Source organism: Nomascus leucogenys, chromosome 1a (genome assembly GCF_006542625.1).
Source record: "Nomascus leucogenys isolate Asia chromosome 1a, Asia_NLE_v1, whole genome shotgun sequence".
Lineage (NCBI taxonomy): Eukaryota > Metazoa > Chordata > Mammalia > Primates > Hylobatidae > Nomascus > Nomascus leucogenys.
The window spans coordinates 45023849-45043423 of NC_044381.1; the positions used below are offsets into that span (position 1 = coordinate 45023849).

Genomic DNA, 19575 nt, shown 5'->3' on the forward strand with positions numbered 1-19575 from the left:
TCAGTTACTCCTGGAAGACCACCTGCTGCCTGTCCTCCTGCCCAGCTTCAGTTACTGGTGTGTGCCCAGTGCCCACTAAGCCACCCCTAGCTACTTCACTCTGCCCTGCCAGCCCTAGAGGCCAGTGTCTGAGCTCAGGTGCTGTCTGCTTATACCCCTTTCAGCTTCTAAGTCTTCAGGCACAGGCTGGATGGGGGAAGTCATTGATAAAACCAAAACCTATTGGATGGTAGCATGCCTGGGGTGGGTGGGACTGACCAAGGTGCACTACCCTGGAGCCCCAGGCAGCTATTGATGCACCACACCACAGCTGCAATTTAAAACTCATTGATGAAATAATAAATGGAATTAATAACAGCACAAAACAGCACTTCCTTCCACTACCCCCCTACCCCAGGTACCAACTAAGATTTTCTAGTTTGCTTTGCATGATGTTTATCCATATACATACCCTCTCTTTTTTAACATTTTCATACAGATGAAATCCTAATATTCTGTTTTGCTACCTTACCCTCCAATGCTATATCTTGGACATATTTTTAAGATAGCCCATACAGAACAGATGAACTGATCCATGATGCAGCTTTATGGAGAACCATCCCCTACACCACTGCCTGGGGAGCTTAAAAAAATCTCAATGCTCAGGCCTCAGAGCATGGGGCCCAGACTGTAAAATTTTCTAAAAGCTTTTCAGGTGATTCCAAGGTACCGCCACGGCTGGGAAATAAGGCTTAGGTCCAGATCTTGAAGGAGTTTAGCCCTGACTCATTGACTTCATTTCTCAGGGGCAAACCAAGAGTACTTTCTGCCCACAATACAGTTCCTGTCCAGTGACATGGGAATCAGGATCGATTCCACATGTCCCGTGGCTGCCTCACCAGACTCTCTCAGGTTTGCGTGCGGTGATACTGTGAAGACAAGTGCCAGACCTGTGATGCAGAAAAGGATCTCCACCATTTTTGGTGCTTGAGGGCACCACCAACACAGGGGCCCTCTTATGGACTGAATATTCACTTCACCCCCAAATTTACATGTTAAAATAGAAACCCCCAATATGATGGTATTTCATTAATTAAAGGCCCCAATTGAAGGTGATGTCTTTGGGAGGTCATTGGGTCATGAGGGGGAAGCCTTATGAATGGGTTTGGTGCTCTTGTCAAAGAGACCTTAGAGAGCTCCCTCACCCTCTTCCACCCATGTGAGGACACAGCAAGAAAATGACGTCTGCAAACCAGGAAGAGGGCCCTCAGTAGACACCAAGTCTGCTGGCACCTTCCAGCCTCCAGAACTGTGAGAAACAAATGTCTGTTGTTGAAGTCACCCAGCCTGTGGTGTTGTTACAGCAGTCCCGGCTGACTAAGACAGGCCCTTTGTTTGAGACAGTTAGTCGGAGATACTCACTCTGTATTCCCACCTATCTATTGCCTGTAACAAACTACTTCAAGCTTAGCAGCTTAACAACAACCATTTTATTATAATAGAATGTGGGTCAGGAATTCAGGCAAGTGTCAGCTGGTCAGTGTATCTGCCCTAGTGGCATCGACAGGAGTCATCAAGTGGCCTTTAGAGAGTCTGGGCTGGTCTAGGAGGTCCAAATTGGCTTCGCTTCCACACCTGGGACCTTGGCAAGGATGACTAGAGGCTCAGCCCTCTCCATGGAGTCTCAGAGACTCTCCGAGTGGCCGCTTCATCCCTCTGGGAAGGAGGGCTTTCTGTATGGCAGCTCTAGGTTCCCTGAGACCCAGAGTAGATGTGTCCAGTGCTCTGAAGGGCCAGGCTAAGCTTCGCTTCTACCATAGATTTACTAGTCACAGCTGTCAGCCAGCTGCAGTGGCTCACGTCTGTAATCCCAACACTTTGGGAGGCCGAGGTGGGCAGATCACGAGGTCAGAAGATCGAAACCAGCCTGGCTGACATGGCGAAACCCCATCTCTACTAAAAATACAAAAATTAGCCAGGCGTGGTGGTGTGCACCTACAGTCCTAGCTACTTGGGAGGCTGAGGCAGGAGAATCGCTTGAACCTGGGACACAGAGGTTGCAGTGAGCCAAGATCGCACCACTGCACTCCAGCCTGGCGACAGAGCAAGACTCCGTCTCAAAAAAAAAAAAAAAAAAAAAAAAACTGTCACAGCCAGCTCAGACTCAAGGGGAAGGAAGCCACATGTACCCTTCAAGGAAAGAATGTCAAGGAATTTGCAGCCATCTTTACCCCTCAACCCTCCTTTCACCATGTATGAGGAGGCCCAGCCTACCGGATGACAGTGTGGCAGGGAGGGTGGATCTAGCTGCATCCCTCCAGCAGCCCAGCTGTGAGCATGTTCTGCTCCATCTCATCAGTGTCCTTACCAGGATGACTTCCTCCATGAAGGAGCCAGTGGCAGGGCTTTCTCCCAACTGCTCTGTTTTCTTTCTTCCTTCCCTACGCCATGTAGAGGGGTTAATTTAGGAAGACTGGCCTCTACCACTGGGCAGAGTAGCAAGAAATTCTGGGTGTGAATGTTCTTATTTGGGCTCTTAAATGTCCAAGTCCCCACAATGGGGCTTCTAGACCTCTGTGTATGAGCAGACCTTGTAATGTTGTGGCTGCAGGCACAGCCCCTAAAGACCATCAGGTACAGAACGCATCCCAGAAAGTCTTCTGTAAAATTTTACAGTTACGGGTTCAAGTCCCTCGATGCTGTTACTGTTTGTCTTTTTCCGTGCTGATTCTTGCTTCTATATTCTTGTATGTGTTTGTGGTTAATCTAGAATAATTCTAATGAGAATCTATATTTGCCTCTCTGGTATCAAGAATCCATGGCTTCTATAGTTAATCCAATGAAAGGACAAAAGGTTCCTGACCCAAGTCATTAAGTTGGATGGTAATCACCACCACCACCATCTCAAAGAGATAAGGGTGGAAAATGAGCCGTGTTTCACAAGGTTGGTAAATTATAGCTAAAAGTCAGGACCATAGGAGGCCTAGGCGATGACTACTGGCACCTGTAGGGATGCAATTCCCAAAAAGTCAGACTTTGCTAAATTCTAACATATCATTTTCTTTTTACATTGGAACTTTCATTACTACTGGGTGACTCCCATGCCCTGCAACCTTACGTATATATTAGACAGTTCCAAATGGACTGTTTAGGTCACAAAAGTAGCTACCAAATGATGCTCAAATTAGGCATACGACTGCCTACAGAAGGCATGTAATTCGTATACTTTATAATTGTAATAGTATCCCTGATCAGGCGCCCTCTGGTACTCCCTGGACCGAGACATGGAAAGTTGTTTCCTATATAGTAGTTCCCCCTTATCTGCAGGGGTATGTTCCATCCAAGTCCCCCAGTGGATGCCTGGAACCACAAATAGCACCAAATCCTACACATACTGTGTTTTTTTGATCTGATAACTGAGTCAGCTACTGTGCGTACTAGGCAGGTAGGATATGCAGTGCGAATACTTGGGACAGAGTGAGGATTCACGTCCTGAGAGGGACTGGACAGGATGGCATGAGATTCCATCACACTACTCACTCAGAATGGCATGCAATTTAAAACTTATGAATTGTACATTTCAGAAATTTTCCATTTAGTGTTTTTTGACTGAGGTTGACCATGGGTAACTGAAACTGTGGAAGGCACAAACCTCGGATAAACCGTGATGACTATGCTTAGGTGCTGCTGACCCAATGGGAGAGAAGCATATGTAACCAGCCTGAACAGCGGCTCCTAAGACATCTTGCTGCTCTTTTCCCAAGATTTTCTGAAGAACAGGAGGTCTTAGGAGTGAGTGGGCTTGAGTGGGAAGCCCACATGGGAAAGACGATGCTTCACACAGCCAAGCTTGCCTCTTCTGGGCTTCTCGAATATGGTGGTTTCAACAAAAGGAGTTTCTGTTTCCTTTGGCCCTGGACTGCTGTAGGCCCCAAGAGGTGACTTTCTAAAAGAGGCCTTAAATATTTTGAACTCATTGGTGGAAGTAACACAGCACTGCTTCTAACTTTTCTTTCCCTTGGCAGCAAAGCCTCAAGTATATAATGAGTGAAAGCAATGGCTTATTTTTTTTAACCAGGTGGTTAAATATGCCATCGAATGACACTGTGGCAGGAGGTGAATTTTCTGATGGATGGATGTTTCCCACATTTGGCTACTATGAGCAGTGTTTTTACAAACAAAGCCAGGCTCTGTGCTTTACATACCATGCCTGGGCTGAGAATGCTGAACATATTTTTCCAGCCCTGGCCTCTGCCTGAAAGCCAGCTCTGTATCTCCACTTGGGAGTCTCACAGGCCTCTCAAACATAGGCAGACACAGATAGGTCCAGCACTTTCCTCCTGCAGAGCGCCTGCTGGTCTCTATCAACAGCAACTCCTCCCCGACTTCCCCAGTTCTCTGCCTTCTTTCCTTCACCTGCACCTGCCGGCAAAGCCTTCCATCTTACCAGTTCTTGCCACTGCCCTGCTGCCCCCTGACAGGCTCCATAATTAATCGTCAGTCACTCTGTGCCCGCTCTTCCACTCTAAAGTTTTTTGTCCACGTGGCAGCCAGAAGGATCCTTTTAAAATGATGCAATCTTGTTCCTCCTCTGCTCACTCCAGATAAAATGTCCCATTCCCCCAACACCCACAGGACCCTCTGTGAGCTCACTCCCACTCCATCCCGTCTCACTTCCTATGATCCCCTCTCCCTGCCACTCCAGCTACACTGGCTTCTGGGTCTTCCTTGACCCTGACTGTGACAAGCAAGCTCTTGTCTCCTAGGCCCTGTGCCTGGCCTTCTACCACCGGCCTTCCTGGACTTCTCTCCCTGACTCGCTTCAGGTATCTTCTCCAGTGCCGCCTCTGGGGCTGCCTCCCCTGATCATCCTGTGTACCATCCTACACCAAGCGTCTTCCAACACATCTTCCACCACCATCCTCCACCACGTCCTCTACCACATCCTCCACCATCATCCTCCACTACTGTCCTACACCACGTCCTCTACCACGTACTACACCACTGTCCTCCGCCACTGTCCTCCACCATGTCCTCCACCACGTCCTCTACCATGTCCTCCATCACTGTCCTCCACCACGTCCTCCACCACCACCCTCCAGCACCACCCTCCACCACGTCCTCCACCACCTCCTAACACCATCATCCTCTGCTACTGTCCTCCACCATGTCCTCCACCATGTCCTAACACCACCATCCTCCACCACATCCTCCACCACCGTCCTCCGCAATGTCCACCACTGAATCCTCCACCATCGTCCTCCACTGCATCCACTAGGTCCTCCACTACATCCTCCACCACGGTCCTCCACCACTGTCCTCCACCACCATCCTCCACCACATCCTATACAACATCCTCCACCACTGTCCTCCACCACCATCCTCCACCACATCCTATACAACATCCTCCACCACTGTCCTACACCACCATCCTCCACCACGTCCTCCACCACCGTCCTGCACCACCATCCTCCACCATGTCCTCCACCACCGTCCTCCACCACTGTCCTCCACCACTGTCCTCCACCACATCCTCCACCACATCCTCCACCACGTTCTCCACCACCGTCCTCCGCCACATCCTCCACCACCATCTTCCATCTTCTTTGTTTTACGTTGCCTTCCTTGCTGTGTTCATTTCCTAGGGCTGTTATAATAAAATGTCACAAACTAGGTGGCCTGAAACAACAGAAATTGATTCTTTCACCATTCCAGAAGCCAGGAGTCTGAAGTCAGGCAACAGCAGAGCCATGCTCTAGGGGAGACTCCTTCCAGCTTCTGGTGGCCCAGCCATTCTTTGGCTTGTGGCAGCATCACTCCTCTCTCTGCCTCCCCTTCCTATGTGTTTGGGCCCCTCTTCTTATCTATTATAAGGACACTTGTCCTTGGATTTAGAGCCCTCCCTAATCCAGGATAATCTCATCTCAAGATTCTTAACTTAACCACACCTGTAAAAACTCTTTTCCACAGGTTCCAAATGGTCAGGGGGCATGAATTTTGAGGGGGGGCACCCTGCAATCCACTACAGAGGTATTTTTTTTTATTTATTTTCAGTGTCCACTGAAACTCTCCCTAGATCCTAGGGCAGGGCCTTGTGCACAGTAGATGCTCAAAAAATGTCTGCTAAGAAAAGTCATCAGTAAATATTTTGTATTTTTTTTTGTGCTCTCGTCCAAGAATTTCCCTAGGGTATGTACCTGGAGGCCAAATCACTGTTTTGGACATCCTCAACTTTTCTGAAATGGTCATTTTACTTTATAATTCCACAGGTAGTATATGAGGTCTCCTTTTTTCAACAATTGGCATTTTTAGACTTTTAAATTCCCACAAATCTGATGAGTGCAAAATGCTATATCCTTATTACTTTAATTTGCCCTATCTGGGGCTAGGACATGTGCTGAGAAACTCATCATAGCAGGGTGGCTGAATGTTGGATTTCTTACTCTTCTCTGATTAAAAAAAAAAAAAGAAAACTGGATCAATTCAGAGTGCATGGCTACATTGAATAAACAAACTAAGGTTGTCTGACCAGTCTGAGATTGAGGAGCCCTCATCTCTCCGGTAGAATTCATTAGTTTTTGATATTCCTTTTAAGGCATTTGGATTATCAGCTCACTAAGATGAAAAGACAGCCGTCCTTGTTTAGCAGGACTTTTTCTCATTTGAGTAATGACTTCGAGTGTCTCCAAGGTTCCCCATGCCCTGGCCAGCTGCTCTGGAATGTGGCTGGATCTGAGGCTACTGGTGTCTGGATGAGCAGCCACTGGAGAACCCCAGATAGACTGTGGGAGCCAAGCCACCCTGGAGAGGCTGGTGGACGGCACCTGGGACCCGTGAAGTGTGGGGCTGGAGTGTGGCTTCCTGAAAGTGGGGCATGGATCCTGTTAAGTTTTTTGCCTCGGCAAGGGCAGGGTCTTGCTCTTTGCACAAAGCTTGCCAAGGCAGTGGCCTATGCCAGAAGTGTGCAAATAGCCCACTGTGTGGGACATGAAGGCTGGAGCATTGGCTCACAGTTCTAATCTGGAAACTGAGGATGATCTTAGCCCGTAATAGCAGAGGAAGGGCAGGATGGCTGCACAGCAGGCAGGGCTCTCTGCTGCTAGCCCATGTGCCGGGATGTGGGGTGCAGTGGCAAAGCGAAGTGGGTTCTCAGCTGTGTGAACTAGTTTTAACTGAACTAAACCTCTCGGAGAGAAACTGTATATTAGGGATTATACTCATCATGGCAGCTCAAACAAATAAGAAAGAAATGGAAGAGCTGGCTGGCATGGTGGCTCATGCCTGTAATCCTAGCACTTTATCGCTTGAGGCCAGAAGTTCGAGACCAGCCTGGCCAACTTGGTGAAACCCTGTCTCTACTAAAAATTAGCTGGGCGTGGTGGTGGGCGCCTGTAATCCCACCTACTCGGGAGGCTGAGGCAGGAGAATGGCTTGAACCCGGGAGGCTGAGGTTGCAGTGAGCCAAGATCGCGCCATTGCACTCCAGCCTGGGCAACAAGAGCGAAACCCCATCTCAAAAAAAAAAAAGAAAGAAAAGAAAAGAAAAGAAAAGAAAAGAAATGAAAGAGCTAATAACATTTACTTCCATTTTGAACACTTCACAGGCTGCATTTCACAGTAAGAACACTGATCATCTACTCATGTAAGATAAGAAATCAGCCCTTCCACATTCAAGATGATAAAGAAATGTATTTCCAGGATGGAAAGATGAATTTTTATCCATCGTAATAACAATGGATCACACCTAATGTGGTTGTGTCTTGAGATACTGACTGACAGTGTAATGCTTTCACAGCTAACAAGACAGCTTAAATTTTTATTTTTCTCTTTATTTTATCCTTTTTGAAGACAAAAGATATCTTTTAAAATATATTTTTATAATACACATAATATTAATACAGAAATGCGTGTTAATAATTTATAAATAGACACTTACTGGGAATGCATGGTTGGAAAGTTCCTTGTGGTAGGCATGAGTGAGAAGCAGCATGGATACCTGTGACTTAGAGAAGGGGTTCAGTGGGTGTGATGGGCATTCCTAATATCCTGTTCTCCTATCCTTCCAAATTTGCAAAAGATGGCGTCTGCTGGCCCCCTCCTGCTTGGGAGAAGCCCATGACAGTTCTGTGTGATGGGCTGAGAGCAGAACAGAAGGTGCATTTGGTCCTGGTGCAAGGCCCTGCTGTCTGTTTCTTCTGCAGGTTGTGGGAAAGGCCTTGCGTTGAGTTCCAGGATCAAAAGATCAAACCAGCCCGGGCCACTGAGGCACCACGAGAGGATGGCTGCCTTAGAGAGATGCCCAGAAATGAGTGAGCAAGAATGAAATGATTGTTTTCAGCCAGAGACGTTGGGATTGTTTCTTGCTGTGGCATAACTTGCCCACCCTGACTCACAGAATAGGTGTCACAGGGAGGGTGTTGAGAGCGTGCTCAGATGAACAAGCCTTGCACCAGTTTACTGGATGCCCTGTTGTGGCAGGCAGATGGCCGGGGGCCAGCCCTGAGCGCCAAGCCGGGAGCAGCTACTAGCCTCTGGATTTACTTGGGGAGATGAGGAAGCTGAGAACTGGCAGTCTGGTGGATTGGGATGCATCTAGGCACTGCCTTCTCATTCACCACTGTTAACCATTCTTCAGGGAGCGGGAGATGTGAGTTGACATGCCAGGAGCTACCATATGGCTGAAAGCCACCGCGTCCCCAGCTACTACAGTGTGACTACAGAGCCACAATACATTCCTAAGGGAGTGGTTTGCTTTCAAGTTGCCCATCTCAGTTATGGAGTAGTCCTTGTGGTGTGAGCTGCCCAGAGTCCCCTTGCTGATTTCATGGCTCACGTGGCTGCTCCGGGGCAGCTTGGGCTAGTGCTCTTAGAGAGTGGCTTCAGCCTTTTTTTATCGGTCAGGGCTAAGCAAGAGAGAAACCAGTGTCAGCAAAGGATCCCTGCTTTTAAGTAAATGAACTATTGCAGGCTGTTGGTACAAGTTTCCCCAATGGGCAGTTTCCCCAAATGAGAAGGACTGTGGAATTCCCTGTCTTGCTGACCTCTGTTTGCATTGAGCTATGTTTTAGATTTTGCATCATTTGGAATCTTGATTCTGTGCACGAATGCTCTGCACACCTCTCTCGGTTTCTTCTCCATTGCTTGTGAATGGCATCTTTGGTTTTGTTGTTTCCTCAGGGAGAGGTGAAGCCCAGCAGGCTGGATGACTGCCTTTGGGGAAGGCATCATTATTTGGTGCACACATCAAATCACACAGGGCAGACTAGAAGACAGTGGCTTTTCGCTAAGTGTCAATACTCTCAGAAGAAATACCAGGCCCAGAGAGACAAAGTCCAGGTTTAACTTTGGATTTGGAGTGAGTTTCTGGAACATGTAGAGGCCATTTTATAGAAGGAATCCCCAGACCAAAGCAACAGGTGACTTGTTTTCTCCATTCATTGAGGACTGTGGCAGGTGCCAGGAGCTGCAGGCATGAGTTAATTTCGGAGAGTCCATGGATCTACTCGTGATCTGCAGGGCCCACCCCGCCGATTAGTCACTTAGAGTAACATGCCCATTTCTCAGCATGCTAGAGTGCTTTTACCTCGAGCCCTGACCTGCTCCAAATGTCCTGGACCTTTCCCACAGAGGCCTCTTCCCAGGCTTCATGCTCTCAGGTGTGTAGAAGGTTAGTGGCATGTGGATGAGATTGTACAGCCCACTCTCAATAAATCGTATTCTTCATTCTTCATCTTAAAGGCTAGGGTGCCTATTTTCTCCTTAAAAAAATAGGCTACCCTTTCTGACCCTTTTCCGGTCTTTTTTCTGGTTCTCCAAAACACCAACCAACCAGTCCTGTTGGCTGGTGCTGATGCTGGATGGCGGGGCCGGGAGGGGCATGGCACAGGACAGGTCAGGGGAAGGAGGTGTCTCACTGGCTTTCCCTCGCTCAGGGCTGGACTCCTACTTCCTTCTTAGCTGGAAGATGGTTGCATTTGTATCTGTCAATGACCTGCACAACTGTAACAGCTGCTTGGTATTGCTTTGTGACTACCTGGGGTCAATACTTAGTAAATAATAATGTCAATACTAAAATAATATCAATAATCGATCATCAAAAGACAACCAGGATGCATGAACCTTTGTAGACACATCCCTTGGCAATATCTAAAATAACACTGCTGTATCCAAGGGGTTGCATTGCCACCCAAAGCAGCAGTACATTCGCACTTGCTCTTCCGAGGAAATACATTTCCTGTGTCCACAGAAGTCTCCCTGCCCTGGAGTCTGGGAGAGAAGGAACTGAGGCCCCAGGTCCTAGCTGGCTGCCTCCGGGGTAAAGTCCCAGTGCCGTGTTATGCTGAGAGGGTCCACACTGTGCAGAGGCAGCGGTGTCTGTCTCTCTGTCCTCTCCCTGACAGCTTTCGTCTTTCCAGTATGTACTGGCTTCTCCTATAGGGAGGGCACAGTTTAGTGTCTCCCTAATCACTGCCAGGGCTGAGGAACAACAACTGATGAAGAAATGCGTCCTCCTCACTGCAGGGACCAACGTGGCTTTTGGAGGAAGCCTCCTTGGCATACGATTGTCGGCAGGAGAAAGGTGGGGTGTGATAAAGGCAGCTGTCATTCTTCCCAGGAATTCCTGATAATTCGTTCATCCCATTGGTAAAAAGATCGTGCTAGGCTCCTCATGGTGACAACCCTGTGGCTCCTTCAGGAGGGACATGTGGACACTTATGGTAGGGCACGGTGGAAGTGGGTCTGGAGAGTAGAGGTATTTTCCAGTACCTTGGAGAAAAAGTACTACTTCCTTATGAGGCAGAGGCTGGCCCTCTTTTCTCTGAAGGTTTCACAGAGATAATCCTGCAGCCTTGCCACTAGGACAGCATGTCCTTGTGTAACAGCTGGTGCCTGCTTCAAGCATAAGGACTGCTCCAGGCCTTACCACCAGCCTCGGAGTGGCCTCATTTTGGCCTACCTCCACCCCTAACTTTTATCTACTCTTTACACAAGCTGCTTTTCTGAGAATCTGCCTGAATAACCAGTCTCAAATTTATGTAGATGCAAGTGTCATGTTATTGGCATGGTCACACTGATAATTAATATCTCTTTATATTCATCTTCAAAGGTTTCCTTATTGTTTTGAGTTGCCACATATGGTGGTCAACACTTTACCCCCACTAAGAAGTAAGTGAACAACTTGCTCTAAGTCCACTGAATAAATCAAGATTCACTCAACAGATGCTGGTTTCAGTCCATTTTTTAAGGCCTCATGGGTTTAAAGGGACCTAGTTCATGTCGAGATCAGGCTCTTTGTCATGCTGAAGTCTCCTTCTAAACAGTTTTCCCCCATTGATGTCAGAATTGATGCTTTATAGACTAAAGAAATTGAAGAACATCAAATTGAACTTGAAAATTCTTTAACTTATTTAAAAATGAAACCTATAATTTTGTAGTCAATAGGCTATTAAGAAATGCATGCCTATTGTGAAATGTTATAGCTGTAGGATTCCCTACCCGGAGATACAGCTATGGTTGGATCTGCTAGGACATATTATGGAAGAAGCATGCACCTCTCTGTCCCTCTGTCCTCAGCAAGGGCTCTTTGTAGAGGAGCCCAGGTAGCACCAGTGTCTGTCTCTAATAGGCCCATGTCACTTGCTTTCCCAGCTTGTCACATTTTGGAATGCTGTGATGGGCTGGCCCAGGATGTCATCGGCTCCATTGGACAAGCCTTTGAGCTCCGGTTTAAGCAATATTTACAGTGTCCTACCAAGATTCCCGCTCTCCATGATCGGTGAGTAGTGCTGTGACACCATTTGCAATAGTCCATGTGGGTTTTATGACCTTTCCTCTTAAAACCACATCCCTGAGCTGTGCTCTGGGCAGGCACAATTAATCACAGGGCTTCCTGGGCTCAGAGACACCTGGTCGGTGCCGGGATATGGCACAGAAAGCCAACAGATGGAAGCCAACATATGGATGATGCTTTGAATGTGTAGAAAAACATTTTCTTGAAACTATAGTGACGGTCGCCAAGGTTACAGAAAAGCAACTTCATTATAATTTTTTTGTTCTGTTTCCTCTGCAGCCATGTGATGCTTCCATATGTCACCTCTTTGGGTCTCTGTCACCACCAGTTTTGTGCGTCCCATTGTCCTTGTCGTTACGATTAGCCAAAGTCGTGCTGCAAGAGGTCCCCTCCGTGAGGCACTGTGCTGGCTACCAGCATAGTTTCGGCTTCACTGGCCTTTGCAGCTTAACAGCTTGGTTGTTTGTTTACCTTCCAGGCGGCCCTGAGCAAGTTCTGTAAACTCCTTGAGTCTCAGCAGCTTTATCTGTGAAGTAGGAATAAGAATGGCACCTTAGGTTTTTTTTTAAGTGTTCAACAAAATAGTGAGTGTGAAGAGGAATTGGGAGATGTTTAGTTTATTATAAAAAATGTTCAGGTTCTATCACTGAGTTTCCTTAGGATGTAAGAATATTCCGTACAGCATCAAGCATTAAAAGAAAAGTAATATGGGGCATATTGGTCATTCAATATTCTGTCCTTGATTGAACTTGCATAATGAAAATCTATTTTAATGGTGTGTTTGCTATAAACAAAACTTTACTGTTCCTAAATTTACTCTATACTTTTTTCAAACTTCTAAAGCCACATTCTTCTATGCCTTAGTTCTAGAGTCAGACTCTACCTTTGCTTTTATGATTATGAAGGCTTCTTTCATCTCCCTTCTCAGTCTTTGCCTTTCTTCAAAGAGACTTTTCATTTCTTTTCCACTTTCCCTGGAAAATTCCATTTAAGACATTCATTTTGGAGGTGCCTCCACAGGACCCACCATTTCCACGTTGCTAGAAGCTTCGCTCCAGAGGCTGAAAATGCTAGAATTCAATTCTCCCTTATGGTCATCACATTAAAAAAAATAATAAGAAAGAAAGAAACTTCAGCAAGCTGGGACAGGAACATATGTATAGAAGAGTTAGAGGCAGATAGTGACAGCAACCCAAATGTAGGTAGGAAAGTGAGGAAACAAATTTTTTATTTTGTGTATAATGGGACATAGTAGTTAATAAGAATTCACCAATATACATGTACTAGCAGCATAAATCTCAAAATTTATAATGAAATAAAAAAGAGCAAGTTACAAAAGGATATGAACCATTTATGAAAATTTTGAAAACATAAATGACTGCATATATAGTATATGGATAAATAAATGTGTGGAAAGAGCATAAAAACATACACAAGGCTGGGCACAGTGGCTCATGCCTGTAATTCCAACACTTTGGGAGGCCAAGGTGGGCAGATCACCTGAGGTCAGGAGTTCGAGACCAGCCTGGCCAACATGGTGAAATCCCATCTCTACTAAAAATACAAAAATTAGCTGGGCATGATGATGCACGTCTGTAGTCCCAGATACTTGGGAAGCTGAGGCAGGAGAATCACTTGAACTCAGGAGGTGACAGTTGCAGTAAGCTGAGATTGTGCCATTGCACTCCAGCCTGGGTGACAGAGCAAGACTCCATCTGAAAAAATCAAACACACAAACAACAACAAAAACTGCAAAAATACTATACACAGCTCCAGGATATCTGAGGACAGGGCAGGGGTGTGGGTGGATGGGTTGTGTTTGACTGTATTTGTTAAGCATATCCCCCTGCACCATTTCATAATAAAAATGTTCCAATATACACAAAGAACTGTATAGACACCATCTAGGTTCTACCATTAACATTTTACTTATAATATCACATATCTATGTATCCATCCAACATAAGTTTGACAAATTTTATTAAAAAGAGAAGCATGTAATTGATAAAAGAAAAATTTCAGCTGAGTTAAATTTAAAGGAGTTTAATTAAGCAATAAACAATTCGCGCCCAGAGCAGCCTCCCAGCCAGAGTAGACTCGGGGACTCCAGGGCAGCCATGTGGTGGAAGATTTATGGGCAGAAAAAGGAAAATGGCTTACAGAAAATGGAAGTGAGGTTCAGAAACAGCTGCACTGGTTACAGGTCGGCGTTTGCCTTATTTGAACAGAGTTGGAACAGTTGGCCGCATTTGATTGGCCAAAACTCGGTGATTGGCACAAGAGTAGGCTACGGTCTGTTTACACCTCCACTTGTATAGTTCAGGATGTACAGAGAAACCTTTAGGCCAAACTTAAATATGTAAGGAGGTAGCTTTAGGTTAAATTTGATTTAACATAATAGATCAAAAGGTTAACACTTATTTAATCTCCATGGGGGATGCATAAGTATATTTCATATTAATTATTATGCTAGCCTTTGTTTCTGAAATGTTGAATAAAAGCCAAATAAATGCTATTAAGATAATACATACAAAAATGAATGGAGGGAGTTAGTTTAACTACCATACTCCTCTGGCAGCATATGTAAAGTATGAAGTTCTGTACATGTTTGTATATAGTGAAGTTTGAAGGACTTTTGGGGAAAGAAAATGTACTAGACAGGATCTTATCCACTGAGAAAAATGTCGCCTCCAAATGCAAGTATTGGCATATCATTTCTGGTTTTTTGTTTGTTTGTTTGTTTTGTTTTGTTTTTAAGATGGAGTCTCGCTCTGTCACCCAGGATGGAGTGCAGTGGCGCGATCTCGGCTCACTGCAAGCTCCGCCTACCAGGTTCGCGCCATTCTTCTGCCTCAACCTCCCGAGTAGCTGGGACTACAGGCTCCCACCACCGCGCCCGGCTAACTTTTTGTATTTTTAGTAGAGATGGGGCTTCACTGTGTTATCCAGGATGGTCTCGATCTCCTGACCTCGTGATCCGCCCCTCTTGGCCTCCCAAAGTGCTGGGATTACAGGTGTGAGCCATCGCGCCCGGCCGGCGTATCATTTCTAAAGCAGAACAGTGACAAGAGGCCCTGCCTGTAGCTTCATACTGTCGGTGACCTGACATCCGCCTCACTTTATCCTGTAGAGGCTCCTGGTGTCCGCAGGGTATTTGTCTGAGAGCGGAGCGAGGGCGATCTCCTAGGCTTGCCCTGCCTTCCGTTCCAGCTGCACTCCTCCAGCTGGGTGCAGCCTGGGAACATGAGAGAACACACACTGCATCCAGCTGTTCCAGCCCCATTCTCTGCGGACACTGAAAAACAAATCAGATGCCACTAAGACTCCATTTATTATTATTTTTAAAATTGATAATTAATTCATATATAATCAAATTGCTCCTTTAAAGTTTACAATTGAGTTGATTTGTTATATTCAAAAGTTGTACAATTATCACCATTAATTCCAGAACGTTTTCATTACCCCCCAAAGAAACTCTGTACTCATCAGCAATTACTTCCCATTCTCCACTCCCCGCTCTCCCACCAACCACTTTCTGTCTCTATGGATTTGCCCATTCTGGACATTTCATATAAATGGAATCATACTGTAGGTATCTGGCTTCTTTCACTTAGAAGAATGTTTTCAAGATTCACTCATGTTGTAGGATCTGTCAGCATTTCTTTCATTTTAGAGTTTTTGGTTTTTTTTTTTTTGAGATGGAGTCTTTCTCTGTATTTGAATGTATAGATATATTACCTTTTGTTCATCCAGTCATTAGTTTATGGACAGTTGGGTGCTTCTACCCTTTTTTTTTTAATGGAGTCTTACTCTGTTGCCCAGGCTGGAGTGCAGTGGCATGATCTCAGCTCACTGCAACATCCACCTCCTGGGTTCAAGTAATTTTCCTGTCTTAGCCTCCCGAGTAGCAGGAACTACAGGTGCGTGCCACCACGCCTGGCTAATTTTTGTATTTTTAGTAGAGACAGGGTTTCACCATATTGGCCAGGCTGGTCTTGAACTCCTGACCTCATGATCCGCCCACCTTGGCCTCCCAAAATGCTGGGATTACAGGTGTGAGCCACCGCGCCCGGCCCTACCTTTTAACTCTTATGAACAATGCTACTGTGAAGATGCATACAAGTTTCTTTGTGGACATATGTTTCAATATTCTTATGTATAAACCTGGGAGTGAAATTCTGCAGTCATATGGTTATGCTGAAACTACAAAGCTATTTTCTAAAGTGGCTGCCTCATTTTACAGTCCCATGAGCAATTTATGAGGGTTCTAATATCCCCAGGTTCTTATCAACACTTTTTCTTGTCCATCTCTTTGATTATAGCTACCCTAGTGGGCATGAAGTGGTCTCTGGTTGTGGTTTTGTTGTTCATTTTCCTGATGACCGATGATGTCGAGCATCTTTTCATGTGCTTATTGGCCTTTTGTGTATCTCTGGAGAAAAGTCTGCTCAAATCCTTAGCTCATTTTTAAGATCGGGTTGTCTTTTCATTGTTGAGCTGTAGGAGTACTTTATATATTCTAGATACATGTCTCATTTAAGATATATGTTAGCAAATATTTTCTCCCATTTTGTAGTTTGTATTTTTACTTTCTTGTTGATGTCCTTTGAAGCACAACAGGTTTTTCAAATAGCAGAAGGGAGAATTTTGAGAGGTTCATATTCTACCATTTTCCCTCATATCACTAAATTTCCATTTTGTAGTTGGTTTTGTTTGGGATCAATTTCATGGCTTACAAAAATGTGTGCTGTCCCTTGAGGAGCTGGCTATCCTTAGGCATAATTTCTTTCTTAATTAAAATGTACTTTTACAAAAGGACCTCCATCAAGCATGACTGAAATGTTCCAATGAGTGAAACTCTGAATATGGCAGAGATATTTTGCTAAACCACTCATCTGCTTTTCATCTGTGCATGAGACCTGGACGGCTGAGGAGGCACTGACTAAACTCTCTTTTCTTGATAACAGGCGCTAACATTAGATTTGTTGATTTTGGCTGCAAGCTCAACTTTTGGCTAAAGCCCTTGGAAATCTTCCTTTAACAGAATGCAGAGTCTGGATGAGCCATGGACGGAAGAGGAGGGAGATGGCTCAGACCACGCGTACTACAACAGCATCCCAAGCAAGATGCCTCCTCCAGGGGGCTTTCTTGATACTAGACTGAAACCCAGACCCCATGCTCCTGACACAGCCCAGGTAAGTCTTATATTTTTTTCCTTATATAAGGAATGGAGGCTAACTCAACTTTATTTCCTTTTGTTTTCTTTGGTTTTATTTCAGGCTGATGTTCTGTTTCATTTTTGACATGGTAAATCATGAGCTTTCTCTCACTGGATTTCATGAGGCATGCAGATGAGGAGAGGCTTTGGGTTAACATCATAAAGCATTAGCCAAATGCTTTGGAACTGTGTTGTGATTCCTGGGATATGAGTCTGGGGGTGTCCTCTGTACCCTCAGACATATTCCATCATACTGTGATCTCAGTGAGGGAAAGAGAGAATTTAAGATTTTAAAAAGGCTTGGGAGGCATTGGGTTCTCTGAAAAGAGTAAATATAGACCCTTAAAATGATGAGAATTTTATGAGTTTTCTATTTTATTCATTCCCTTGTTTTATGTCCAACTCAAAATTCTAGTAAGGCAATTGCTTTCTAGAGTTATGATATTTCTATTTTGTTATAGGAAATTTTTAACATTACTACCTTATGTGAATGATAATGACACAACTAAAAATGGCAAAATAACATTGAGCTCAGGGATCTGACACTGAGAGGGAATTTCCTGATTTTTTGAAGGAAATTTCCTGGTTTACAGAGTGGACTTGCCCAAGTGTGAACGATCATGGGCGTATGTGTTATGTGGGAAGTGTGTTCTGACACATAGATACTCTGTAATTGAAATTTATTTTAGGACATACATATGGAAGAGCTTGATTTACAGTCACACTTTGGGAGGGGTGGGGGGGGTAATGAAAACAAGGGGGGCTATGTGTAGTTTTGATGGAGATGCAGCCTTTTCCTCACACCCACACGAACTTATTTCCCATATCTTAATGCCAACCATGAGGCATGAAGGGAAAATTGGGTGTAACACAGGATGCGAAGCACCTTAAGGATCAATTTGCCAACTGTCTTGTGGCTTTCAAAAGTGGGGAAATGAGGAGAAAATAATTTTTTCATTCAGTGTATTTACATGTGTCTATAGTTTGCAGGAAAAGAGCAGACTTATTACCAGGGAAGACACTTAGGAGACACCTTTGGCGAAGACTGGCAGCAAACACCTTTAAGGCAAGGTGAGAGGCAAGGTGAGAGGCAAGGTGAGATGGGTGAGAAACACAAGACACTTTTCAAAAGTAACATGCTCACCACTGGGCCGCCTATTTTCTGTGGACTGACAGAGTGACCCCTGGATATATTTGCTGTGTGTGTTGCTATAGAATCCTGACTAGACCATAGAAATAGAAGCAACAGTGTGGTCGGGCGCAGTGGCACACGTCTGTAATCCCAGCAGTTTGGGAAGCCGAGGCGGGAGGATCACCTGAGGTCAGGAGTACGAGACCAGCCTGACTAACATGGTGAAACCCCAACTGTACTAAATAAAAAAATTAGCCAGGAGTGGTGGTGGGTGCCTGTAATCCCAGCTACTCGGGAGGCTGAGGCAGGAGAATCACTTGATCTGAGGAGATGGAGGTTGCAGTGAGCCGAGATCATGCCATTGCACTCCAGCCTGGGCAACAACAGCAAAACCCCGTCTCGAAAAAAAAAAAAAAAAAAGCAACGGTGTTGCAGACATCTCCTGGCACCAATCAGGTGGTGCCTCCCTGCAGCTCCAGGACCATTCACACCCCGTCTGCAGTCACTGCTTCATACCCCTGAGACTGCACACCTCCAGGCTGGGAGAGCTTCTGTGCCCAGGGGTGCTGAGAAGCTGACATCTCAGGCGCACTTTCACCCCGGTTTCCTGTGGGAACTCGTGAGGCAACTCTAAGGTTGAGGTTGAGCCCCAGTGACTCCTACAACAAATTTGTTGCCTTTCCTTCCTTGTCCCATTCTCCTTCCCTTTACTCAGGGTCAGCTTTGGGGGGAATGTGCAGCCCCCTACTCTAAGCTGGGGATTGAGGCAGAGGTGGCACCAGGGATATATGTCTCTCACAGGCCCTGGATACTCTCAGAGAACACTTCTGCATCTTACAATCATAATAACATGCACCTACATCACACATTAAAACTAGTGTCAATATAACTGTTTATAAGTCAGATATCTGCAAATAATTCAAATATATTTGGATACAGCCATAATAATTTAGATACAACTATCTAAGAAGTAACTGCTAATTGCTCACATAAGTTTTTATTCTCTAGACAGTTATATATACACATACAAATATGTATGATGTATTCATATCTCAATCTAATCCTTTAAGAATGTCTTTTAATTTTAACCTTGTTCCCTTCTCAAAAAAATTTATAACTCTTTCAATAGCTCTGGGATCCTGGCTACTAAATCTATAAGATCTGAAGGGGATGGATGCAACTGATGCTTCTATGTATCTAAGTTTCAACATTATTGGTTTAATGTTGAGGCTTATTCCTTCATTATAGCTATTTATGCCAGGAAGCAAATGACAATACATTTTTAAAATGTCCTCTGTGTAAGAGAATTTCATGTCTCGCCTGCCCCAGATGCAGGAAGACCCACAGTGCTGGCCCAGTCAATAAAACATAAGGCCTGGCAGAAGCCACCAGATGTTCTGCCTCAGAATAGGCTAGAAATAGCAAATCAGAGTCATAACTTTGCCAGAGGGACAT

The 19575-nt window shown here is 45.2% G+C and overlaps 1 protein-coding gene across 3 annotated transcripts in view; it reads left to right on the plus strand.

Moving 5' to 3' along the window:
- SHC3 (SHC adaptor protein 3) overlaps window positions 1-19575 on the plus strand; it is a 171658-nt gene that overhangs the window by 113679 nt on the left and 38404 nt on the right. Inside the window, exons 7-9 of one of the 3 annotated variants that reach the window (XM_030807514.1) lie at window positions 11629-11755; window positions 16815-16965; window positions 17972-18083. In XM_030807514.1, coding sequence (XP_030663374.1) covers window positions 11629-11755; window positions 16815-16965; window positions 17972-18083 — 390 coding nt within the window. The remainder of the gene's footprint in view (window positions 1-11628; window positions 11756-16814; window positions 16966-17971; window positions 18084-19575) is intronic. The other 2 variants (XM_030807546.1, XM_003281557.4) reach the window with 2 other exon arrangements.